Source organism: Caretta caretta, chromosome 2 (genome assembly GCF_965140235.1).
Source record: "Caretta caretta isolate rCarCar2 chromosome 2, rCarCar1.hap1, whole genome shotgun sequence".
Taxonomy (NCBI): Eukaryota; Metazoa; Chordata; order Testudines; family Cheloniidae; genus Caretta; species Caretta caretta.
Genome location: NC_134207.1, coordinates 154506390 through 154518408, shown reverse-complemented (window position 1 = coordinate 154518408; position 12019 = coordinate 154506390). Strand labels below are relative to the sequence as shown.

The 12019-nt window shown below is 45.3% G+C and overlaps 1 protein-coding gene across 3 annotated transcripts in view; it reads left to right on the top strand.

The window, feature by feature from the left end:
• Positions 1–12019, top strand: part of LOC125631940 (dynein axonemal heavy chain 5) — a 286700-nt gene that overhangs the window by 51660 nt on the left and 223021 nt on the right. For all 3 annotated transcript variants that reach the window (XR_012667111.1, XM_048839434.2, XM_075125496.1), the window contains exons 15-19: positions 2049–2250; positions 3539–3634; positions 6811–6984; positions 7078–7167; positions 7784–7939. Coding sequence is in view for 2 of the 3 variants with exons in the window: in XM_048839434.2 (XP_048695391.2) it covers positions 2049–2250; positions 3539–3634; positions 6811–6984; positions 7078–7167; positions 7784–7939 (718 nt within the window). In the remaining variant the exon portion in view is untranslated. The remainder of the gene's footprint in view (positions 1–2048; positions 2251–3538; positions 3635–6810; positions 6985–7077; positions 7168–7783; positions 7940–12019) is intronic.

The window sequence follows — 12019 nt, the reverse complement described above, 5'->3', positions numbered from 1 at the left end:
GATGAGGGTGTAGTAGTTGCGCTTATTACAAGCACTCTTACTGCAGTTACAAGAGAACAATTTCAAGCTGCTTGTTCAGTGTGTCCAATTCAAGAAAAACTACGGGAATTTCTGACAAAGAGGTGGCCCAGTAACCCTAAAAACCTTGACCCAGTTTTGCTGCCTTATTTTAGAGTTTGGGATGAACTTTCTTTGCTTGATGGCTGTGTGCTATGAGGTACACACCAGCTGCTTGTGCCAGAAGAATTACAGTCAAAACTCATACACCAGGCACATGATACTCATCAAGGAATTGTCAGAACCAGACAACGACTACGGAATCTGTATTGGTGGCCAGGGATGGACTCTCAAACTGAAGCACTCATAAAATCCTGTGTCACTTGCCAAAAGCATGATAAGACAGCAGTGACATGTATCCCTCTATTACAGCCTGTTCCTCTTCCTGAATCTGCATGGGAAAAAGTGGCGATTGACATTTTAGGACCCTTTGATACAGCTCCAAGTGACTGCCGTTATGCCATCACTTTCATAGACTATTTCAGGAAATGGCCTGAAGTAGCGTTTACATCGCAAATCTCTTCTGCTACAGTAATTAAGTTCCTCTCTTCGTTTTTAGCAGGGAAGGTAACCCCAAAGAACTGGTTTCAGATAATGGTAGTCAATTTACTTCCTTGGAGTTTGAAACTTTTTTCTTGCAGAGAGGAACATTTTACACAGAAGGTCATCCCTATATTACCCTCGAGCCAATGGGGAAATCGAATGGTTTAACAGAAGTTTGAAAGAGAGTTTGCAAATGGCTAAACTGGAAGGGCGATTGTGGATACCCTTCACTACTGATTTCTTGCAAGCATACCGGGCTACACGACATGCCACAATGCAAAGATCACCCGCAGAGTTACTGCATGGGAAACAGATGAATACTAAACTGAACATTGCTGGATTGTTAAAGTCACGACCTGATGCCCCAACCGAGGATGATATGAGAAAAACAGTTGAACAGAACCAAGCAAAGTATAAGGCTTTCACAGACAAGTGGCGGGGTGCTAAGGAACCAAAGTTTGGGTGTGGTTTCTTTGTTAGGATATGAAAACCTGGAATTTTATGCAAAGGGGACCATAAATTCATAGCTCCTCTTAAAATCATAGAGAAGAAGGGACCTTACACCTATTGACTTTCTGATGGGCAGGTATGGAATGCTTCTTATCTTGCACCTGCCTATGCACCAAGAGAGATTATGCTAACACCCAGTCTGTATTGGATGATTTCACCATAGTATCAACACAACAAGACATTGCACTGGAACCGGGGCTTGAGAGATGGCCTGTCATACCCAGACGACCACCTGTCTGGACTAGAGACTATGTTATGTAGTATCTACAGTGTTTTCAGTGTAATATTTCTGCCAGCAGTATAGTGTCTTGTTTCATATTTGTTCCTGTGGTTAGAACAACAATGTTTATTTCAATTGGGAGAGTTTCTTAAGAGAGGAGGGAATGTGGTGTTTAGATGCTGCTTGTAATTATTAGCACTGGCTGTTGGGAGTCTGAAAGGACAGAAAACAGGAAGGGGGGGGGAAATTGAGGAGGCGGAGTGAGAACTACTGAGGGTGCAGCAGCAGCTTGGTAAAGAGGTTTCCACTTTAAAAATAAAGTCCTGTTGAAGTTTGTTAGTACCTTGCCTGGTTGCTACAACAATTGCCAATGAGAGTTTTGCCTGAATCAGCACTGTCAAACAAGGCTTTCAGCCTGCATCTTAGCATTACAAGGCCAAATTGTGATGTTCTGAAAATGTGACATAAGTGGAGATACTCTTTTAAATAAAACAATTACAGTTAGGACCAAAATTGGCACATGTAAGAATTAAGCATTAAGTACTTCATACTCATAGTAAAAGTATTTTACTTGATTCTGCACTAAGAAGAGTACATTTTAGAAAAAGAGAAACATTGTGCAAGTACTGGAAGAAAATATCTGAATTTTAGAAATTCTTGCAGTATGTTTTATTCCATATGTTTATGATAGTCCCTCTATTGCCTTTTTTATCATCAGTGAAAACTATATATTTGGAAAATTTGACGCATTCTGTAAACGCTTGGAAAAGATTTCAGATATAAGCAATATCATGGAAGGCCTTTTAGAGCTACAGAATATAAAAATAGAAGGTATTGAAAAGATCAGTGCTCGTTACCAGATGATTGCTACAAACACCAAATCAAAAACCTATGACGTTCTGGATCACAGGAAACAAGAGGTACGTATTTCAGAAATAATAATCAGAAATGTTAAACACTCGTGAAAATCTAAATCAGTCACTTTAAACTATGCATTTCCTTGAAAATATGGTGGATTTTATAACAGTGTACAAAAGAACCAGTGTAAAGTTTATAACAATATCTGCATTAATTTGTTTATAATTCTAACAGGTTCCTATCTTATTAAGACAATTTTAAGTTGTTAGACATTCACCACTGGTAGTTGTACCCAGATAAGTGAACTAGTTGTTAATGTGACAGCTTAATGGCCCAGTGGTGCAAACACTTTTTCTTGTATCTTGAGCATATTTTATGCTAATTGGAAAACAAAACTTTTTCCTTTTTTTTGAGATCCATGAACCTTGAATCCCATCTGGAAAACCCTAACTCATGCATGCAGTGATACTGAAGTCAGTGGCACTGCTTGCATCAGTAAGGATTAATTAGAGGAGGAAGAATTGAAGAATCAGGCCTGTAGTTAGCACTTAGGTGACTCTTTTATGTGACGTGGTAAAGCACAGAGCTCAAACTGGATTGTTTTAATAGCAGTTCTTAGACTCTGTTCCATCAAAGCAGTTATGCATGTGCTCCAAGAACATGAGTAGTCTGATGGAAGCTAGTGTCACTACTCCCATATTTAAGGCCCCAGTTTCTTGAATCAGGGCCCTGTGCTTTGCTAGATCTGGACCATAATTACAACACATGAAAAATATTTTGACTTATTGCACTACTGTTCTTCCTAACTCATGGTTTGCAAATTTTTAAAATCGCTCTTTATGTTTCAGGCCTGGAGCACTTCTGGACTGTGCTCTGATGTCTGTAATATTTGTTGTATGGTTGTCCACTGAAAATTATATTTGGAAGCCTGCTGAGGTTTTGGGCTGTTTCAAGATCTCTAACTGCTTTTATGGGTTTTTTGGCATTTCTACATATGAAATGATTGGGTGTGAGTATAGTGTGGACTGCCCCTGTAGGGTGGTGGGTGTCTCTTGTGAGATGATGAAGGCACTCAGAATCTCACAGGATTCTTCACACTGGGCATTCAAGATAAATCATTATGGAAAGTAGTCCTGCTAACTGTTTCGTGTTTGCCTGATCTAGCATGTAAACTCCTGGGGGGTTATGGGCTCTGTCACTGTACTGTTCTGTACAGTGCTGAATACACTTAATGGGAAGAATATGCAAATGCTGTATTGACTCCAAGAGGGTGGCTTTACATGAAAATTAATGGCATCATATAACCCATTTTTGTTTCTTTTTGTTTTGTTACCCTCTCCCCCTTTTCAGTTTGAGAAAGATTACCTTGAATTTAAGAATCAAATTGAAGGTCTGCACCAGTCAATGCAAGAATTAGTAGATTCTTGGTTTGAGAAATCTTTAACTGTGAGTAATTCTGCAAGTAAAATACCTGACCTTCAGAAGTGCTGGGCATCCACAAATCCTACTGAAATCTCTGCATGCTGCAGGTGTTCAGCATCTTTGGAAATCAGGCCACAATGCTTGTTCGGTGTGAGATAATATCAGAGGAGTTGAGCAGTATCGGCACACTCTTCAAGCTCAAGTGCACTCAGTCAGAAATATTGGAAATTTAAATACTGATAATTGTCAAGTGCCTGTTCTGTCTTCCTCACATCTTTTGTCCCTCTCGTCTTCCCCATTTTGTTTCGTCTTTCTCTTTTCTGCCCCAGGCTCTTACTTCTTCCCTACTGATGCAACAAAATAATAAATTGCTCCTCTTGGAGCATCTGTTGTTAGCTCTCCAATTTACCTCACAGGCCCTGGTTCCTCTCTGCACCTCCAGAACTATCTGCAGTTTTGCCTTCCTTCTATTACTTCCTTTCAGTGCTTTCTGTCCTTCTTCTCTCTACTCCAGCCTACAGTTTGTCATTGGTACATTGGGGTGGAGTGGGCGCAGGGCCTGGGGTGTAGCAGGGGTTCGAGCACCCCTGGGTAACTAAGAAAGACGGTGCCTATGCTCCCCTCTATGCCTCAGAGCAAAGCGGTTGTTGTTCCTTTTACACTGGCAAGGAAGACAGTTATATAAACACCTAAATTGACAGACAGATATTGTTAAGATGAATATTTCCCCCTTTTAAAAAGTGTATTAAAGATTGGCCCCCTATTGCTTCCAAAATGTTGGCTGGCTTTTTTTTTCATTCCTAATTGTGCTTACATTACAAGAATTATTAGGGGGAAAATGGGGAGTGGAAATTTAAAAGAATTAGAATCAAGTTTAAACTATTCCAAGTGTTGCCCCTTTTTGACCTGAGTTGCTAGTCAAAGTTCAGAGCCCTGTGAATATTTCAGGTTGGGATAGTAATTGATGAAGGCCTTGGGTATTTTCCTTAATGTAATCTTGTTTCTTTATACTCTAAATATAGGAGGAACCAGAAACAAAAGAATAGTTTATTAGCTTATGTCCCCAAGCCTCTTTAGCCAACACCAGAGCCAAAAAGTTCTTTCTCTAGTTTTTTCCAAGGTCATATATTGTGCTCACAGGCTCCTGCTTCGTTTTTGGCCTTTCAATCTGTCTCTGTTCTGTTAAACTGTTCGTCTGTCTGTGTCTCACTCATGCACACAGTCACAATACTCAGTGGAACTCTCCACCCACATGGTGCTAGTTTCTGAGCAGGCTCTGTTTTGCCATGTTTAGATATGGGCTCTTAAGTGTTTCTTAGAACTATCTTAAGTGAAGAGTGCATTCACACATCAGTTTTAACTCAACCCATTATAAGGTTTCATCCAGTACATAGCACAAGACAGAAAAGAGCTGTACTCAGTTTAAAAAATATATTACCCAGCAGCTCATTTGAAATATTTTCTCAGTTGCATTTCTTATGCTCCTCCTTCCAGATTGAAATAAACAAAGAAATCAACATTTGGAGCTATGTCTTTAAAATCAGGACCAATTTTAGATTTGGGCCCCAATTCTAAAACAAGCTATGTGAGCAGACCTCAGTGCCTGCACAGAGCCCCACTGATGTCAGGAATCGGAGTCTTGATGAAGGGGGAAGTACTGCTCTACTTTCTCCTGAGGGAATTCTGAAAAAAAAAAAAGAAAAAAAAATTCTGCGCACAATATTTTAAAATTCTACTCATTTTATTTGTCAATAAATAAACGTGGAGGCTCCAGCATGGCAGTGGGGAGCACCCTGCAGGTCTCCTTCTTCCCCCCAGGACACAGACTGGGAGGTGAGGCTGTACCCAACACTGACACAGTGCAAGGACCAGGCCCACTCCAGAAACAACCTGGGGCCCTGCCCCTCCACGCCAGGCACACCAATTTCACAAGTGAGTGGGACAGTCTTGCACACACGCCAGCCCTAGGTCCTGATCCATGTGTGTGGCAAGTAGGCTCAGACGGCAGGATGCAAGTGTTTAGGGGCTTAGTGTGGGTAGAGCCAGGTGTGGAGAGAGAGGGTTCTATGTGGGGAAATCTCAGTGCGGGCTGCTTGGTGGGGGCGTCCAAGTGCAGGGGGGGATCTGGATGCACAGGGGCTCGTTGGGGAGTTCCGAGTGCAGGGGGAATGGAACTCTCCAGGGGGGTCCAGGTGAAGGTGGTTAGGGCTCAGGAGGGGGGTGAAGTCCAGGTGAAGGTGGTTGGGGATTGGGGGGGTGTCTGGGTGTGAGAGGCTCAGTGGGGCGGGGGGGTCCGAGAACTGGGTGAGTGGGGTTTGGTGGGGTGCAGATCTAGGTACAGCTGATTGGAGCTCAGTGGGGTGGGGGTCCGGATGTGGGGGGGGGGAGTAGGGCTCGGCAGAGGTTCCATGTGCAGGGGGGCTCTGGGTGCAGGGGGGCTCTGGGTGCAGGGGGGCTCTGGATGCAGGGCGGTATGGATGCCTGGGGGTTGGACATACAGAAGAGAAGCCCCCTCTACAGTGTCCCACCCCATTCTGAGGAACGATGGGGGCAGGATACGGGGAGTGGGGTGTGGAGCTTCCTGTAGCCGGGGGAGATTTCTGGGGTGGGTCCTGGTCCTGGTCCCAGCCACTCCTTGCAGGGGAAGAGGAACTCCTGTTGTTGCCCAGCTAGCCAGGACTAGCAACTGAGTCTGGTGCAGGGTTGGAGCCACCGGTTGGGGTGGCTGTAATTTACCGCTCTGCCAGCTGCTCCGGGCACCTGAAAAGACACCCCTGCACTGCTGAGGAGCGGTGCGTCATTGATCTTGTGGCTTCCCTTTGCTTCTCCATCATTTTCTGCGAAGAAGCAAAGAAATCTGTGGGGGACATGAATTCTTCCCAGGTGTAGTGGCACAGAATTCCAGGAGTACTCTACACCCGACTTGTGTATGGCTAAATGACACTGATCATTTGGAGAAGAGTCAGAGAGAAATTAAGTATTGCCCCATTATCCTATGTAGGTAGCTCTTTTGACAAATCAGACTATTTTAAACATGATATTAGAGCAAAATGAGAATTTAATAAATTAACCTATTAGATAAGATTGTTCTATATTCACAATAAAATAACTTAATCAGTTATAAACACACAATGACAACTTATTAAGCGATTGCCATCTTGATGTAGCATTTACTGCAAATCTCCAATCTCTCTTTTTAGACTGAACAGATGTTGGGACTTCTGATGAAGTTTGAACACATTGGTAAAGACCATATTGATCTTACTGAAAAATATATAATCATCCTTCAGCGATACAGCCGAGATTTAGATCTGGTTCGAAAACTCTACCAGAAGCAAAAAGAAAATCCGCCTATGCCTCGTAATGTACCACCTGTAAGGATGAAACTAAGGCGAGAGAAAAAGATGTTTACTCTTTGTCTGTTTTATGTTAATGAAAACATAAACTTAAATCTTGCTCCATTGCAGGTAACTGGGAAGATTATGTGGGCCCGGCAGTTGTTCAGAAAAATAGATCATCCAATGAAATTTTTTAAAAAGAAGACTGCACTTTTGAAGGTTGGAAATTAGTGGGGGGAGTGCTAAATTCGAAAAAAAAAATAAAAAAGGACATGCCAATAACATAGCTTACTTTTATCTCCCTTATATCCATTCCTCTGCAACTTTAAAGGCCTGGCCCTCAGATCCTAGTAGCTCCTGCCATACTTGACCACTCTAGCTTCTGACCTCTGGTGGCAATGCCAGTTCCCTCTGTGGCTCATCACAGCTGCTTCCCAATCACCTTCTGCTGCTTGGTCCTAGTAGGTAACTCAGGTCACTCCTTTTGTCCTCACCTGGGCCTACCCCACATTGCCCTGCGCTGTAGACCATTGTTTCAACTTCCCCAAAAGAAACAAATCAGTGAAATTGCACATGCCGCGTCTTATATTACAGTGTAGAATTTTTGTAGGTAAGGTTGATAAAAATGAGAAAAGGAGTTTAAGAAGGTGTTTTAAAAGTTTCCTAATAGAATTTTAAAATATCTTTCTAAGTTGTTTGGCACATCTGATCCCCAAAATGGCTTGGCCTACAAACTCCACACCTGTTTGGTTTCATTGACCATCGTGAGGAAAGGCACAATCTAGTCCATTATATGAGCGCAACATTATAAAAACAAATTTCTTGTGATTTGTAGACTCCGGAAATGAAGAAGGTAATTTGGAGCTACAACAAGATGGCTGCTGTTCTTTTAGAATTCGAACTTCTTTATCACAGAGCATGGTGCAGGTTTGCTGAGCAAGCTAAGAATGGACTGCATGCTTCATTACTTGTCAGACATCGAGAAACCAAGGTAAAGAAGTTAAAAGTTAAGAATAAAAGGACAGTGAAGTTTATTGCTTTTACTTTAATCACACACAAAAAACTATGTTTATAAAATGCCATTAAGATTGCTAAATAAAGCACTCTAAGGATACTCTGTGTGACCTTAATTCTGCCCCCTTTTGTGTATATATTACAATACAGACTTTAATTGTTTGATCACATGCTAGTTTTTCCCACAGGATGCCTATCTCATTTAGTGGAGGATAGGTCCATCCATGGCTGTTAGCCAGGGATGCACCACCATTTTCTGAGTGTCCCTAGCCTGTTTGCCAGAAGCTGGGAGTGGATGACAGGGGATGGATCATCTGATGATTGTCTGTTCATTAGTTCCCTCTGGGGCACCTGGCACTGGCCACTGTTGGAAGACAGGATACTGGGCTAGATGGACCATTGGTCTGATCCAGTATGGCCATTCTTATGTTCTTATGTTAGAGCACATAACGGACAATATTCAGAGAATGATATAGCTAGTTGATTTTTTTTTATCCTACTCTTTCCGTGTATAGACCCCATGTCTTATTTATTATACATTGTCCAAAACCTGCAGCAAATATGTAATTATTAACTGCCTCATGGTCTTTTCTATGTTCATCAACACTATACTGAGTACCTCGCAAACATCCATGAACTTGAGGTTGCAACTACTTGGTGAGATAGGAAAGTATTATTATCCTTACTTTATAGATAGGGATTACAGCACAGAGAGAGTAAGTCCAAAATATGCAATTTTGAATGCTTCAGTGGTTGGAAAACCCCCACTTTAGATACCTAGAACCTGATTTTTTAGAGTACTTAGCATTTTTTTATAGCACTTTACATGTTCAAAGCACTGTACAGGCATTAATCCTCGCAACATCATTCCTCTGAAGTAGGTATTATCCCCAGATGGGGAAATGGAGATGTGACATGAGAGTGATTTACCTAAAGCCACAGAGTGACTCATTGACAGATTCAGAATTAGAACTCAAATTGTCCTGATTCCCATCCCTATGCACATTTCTCCAGACGATGCTGCCTCATGTGCATGTGCCAAGTAGCTCTTACTGACTTCATTTGCATTTGTGAGTCCTTAACTCTTTTGCATATTAGACCTTCTTTGACTCAGGTTGGGCAGTGTGTAGTGGGAGGGAGGCCACTCCGCCTCACTGCATCAGGCAACAGTAGTTGGGCTCGGGCCCTGCTGGCTAGGGTCAAGCAACAAGCAATTACTCTCCTTGGGCTCAATACAAGTATAAGAAGATTACTTGTGATTTTGATATCAAAAGGTATCAACTACTTGCTTGATTCAAAGTCCCTCAGAGTCAGTTTAAAAAAAAAAATGAAAAAAAACCAAGCCTTGGCGATGCAGTCTTTTAAAAACCAAAAAAACCCACTTTCTTCCTCACACGCACAGTATCCAGCTCTACCTTGGATAAGAAAGCTCCAATCAAGCCATGGCCAGACTGATATTCTTGGGCTTGGTCAGTTTGTCCAACATTCCCTGTCCAAGTTTACTAGCAAACAATGAAATTATTTCCTCATTCCCAGTCTTCAGTGCCAAGTCATATGCTGATAAGCCTTTTTCATTCTTCTTTTTAATGTTTACATTACAGCTGTAAATACAGAACAGGCTGCTTAAGCTAAAAAAACAAAAAAAACACACAAAAAAACCAAGCAGTCTATAGCTTGCAGCCTCCTGTCTGAGGTAAACAACAGTTAACAGTCTGGAGCGCTGGCCCCCGGGGAGGGGCAGAGGCACAAGCAGTCTTTAGCCTAGAGCCTCCTGGCAACGGCAGACAGCAATCAACAATCTAGAGTCCACAGCCTCCTGGCTGGGACAACCAGCAATTAAGGCAGAGGCCTTCCGTCCTAGCATGAGTGTGCTGCCAATCCCCAGATGTGAAGTAGTGGCAAAGGAGATAGAGGGATCTGGGCCCACCTTACTCCCAGCCCACTGGGTCCCATGGCCCTATTAGTGGCAGGTGGTTCTGCCACTGGGTTGGCGGGGAAACCGAAATATGGTGCCTCACTTCCTGGCACCACGGCTGGTCCAAAGTCTGGTTCCCCTGGCTACTTCCTACCCTACTTAGCTGCTCTGCTTAGCTGCTCTGCTAACTGCTCTGTTAAGCTGGAGCTCCGTCTGGTTGCCCCACAGTCGGGCGGTGGCCACGTCAGCCATTCCTCGGGGTCCTAACTCTCTTCAGTCTGTAGGTTGCTTGTCTGCTTGGCTGCTGATCCAGGGTCCCGAAGAAGGTTCGGCTCCCTAGAAAAGATGTCCGCCTCCTTCCCTGGTACAGCTGCAACTGAACTGCAGGGCCCTCCCTTTCTATTTCGTGCCCCTCCCCAGTACTTCTGACGAGGTGGGTGAGGTGGGTTTGGTTCTGCCCACCATGGGGAGGGTAGTGGTCTTTCACTCTCAAGTCTGGTAGGGATGATCTGTCATTCTCCCTCCTGTCCCTGGACCAGGAGAAGGCATTGGACAGGATGCACCCGGCTTCAGGCCCCAGTTTGTGGGCTTCCTCCAGGTGCTGTACGCCTCCGCGGAGTGTTTGGTCAGGCTCAACTGGACCCTGACCGAGCCGGTCAGCTTTGGGCAGGGAGTACAACAGGGAAGCCTGCTGTCAGGCCAGCTGTACACGCTGGCGATCGAGCCCTTCCTCTGTGTCTTCTGTCGGAGGTTGACGGGCTTGGCGCTTCAGGAGCCAGAGTTGCGGCTGGTGCTGTCGGCGTACACCGATGACATGCTCCTCATGGTCCAGGACCCGGGCGACCTAGTGCGGGTGGAGGCCTGCCAAGCGATCTGTTCGGTGGCCTCCTCTGCCCGGGTTAACTGCGTCAAGAGCTCTGGCCTGATGGTCGGAGACAGATGGCAGCCGAGTTACCTCCCACCTTCAAGCCATCCGGGGGATCGTGGGACCACTGCTCTATCTTGGGGTTTATCTATCCGCCACGCATCCTTCTCTGCCGGAGAACTGGCAGGATTTGGAGGCCAGGGTGGATGAGCGGCTGCAGAGATGGACGGGACTCCTCTGGTGTCTCTCAGTGCAGGGGAGGGCACTGGTGTTGAACCAACTTGTCCCATCCATGCTCTGGCACCGGCTCAACACTCTGAGCCCGGTCCCAGGGATCCTGGCTAGGCTCCAGAGGGTAGTTCTGGAGTTGTGGCCAGGACTGCACTGGGTCTCTGCAGGGGTTCTGAGTCTTCCCCTGGAGGAGAGAGGACAGGACCTGGTCTGCCTCCATAGCCAGGTCCATGTCTTCCGCCTCCAGGCCCTGCAGAGACTCCTTTATGCCACAGGTAGTCTGGTGTGGAACATGTTGGCGCATGCCTTCCTCTGCTGCCTCCGAGGGTTCCGATACAACTGGCATCTCTTTTTTCTCCAACCGAGGGGTCTTCTGCGAGACCTCTCTGAGTTGCCAGTCTTCTACCAGGACCTCTTCCTGACCTGGAAGCTGTTTTTGGCAACCAGATCCATTGTAGCCACTGAGGGGCAGACCTCCTTGCGGAGTCTGTGCTACACAACCCCTACCTTCATGTGCAGGTAGCGGAGTCCCCCTCAGTGCGCCAGAGGGTGGTCATGGCAGAAACCACCAGAATCTGAGACTTCCTGGACTACAACGGGGGGACTGGGTGGATCCCTGAGCGCTCAGTTGGTGCATGGGGCTCTCCACCCTCCTGACCTCCCTGCAAGTGCTCCAGGAGGTTGGGGCAGCCTTGTCGCCCACCTCTTAGGTTTTCCTTGAGTGGGTACTGCAAGAGGGTGCTCCCCAATCACCCCAGGCCCTCTGGACCTTTTCATTGGACCCCTGTCCTGTGAGCCCTCCCGGCCCCCTTCCTTCCGCAATCCGAGTCAGCTGCATGCTCTGCAGCCAGTTTGCTTCTGAACCACGCCAAGGAAACAATTCTACATGCTTGTGCTCCACACGTTTCACTTCCTTACCCTCCTGTCCCGCCCTGATACCAAATGGCGGGACTATCTATGACCTGTGGAGGGTGAGGAACCCCAGTGAGCCAGCCTCTATTCCACTCTGGTCCCATGGCCTGCTGGGGATATCGGTTGGTGGCTCC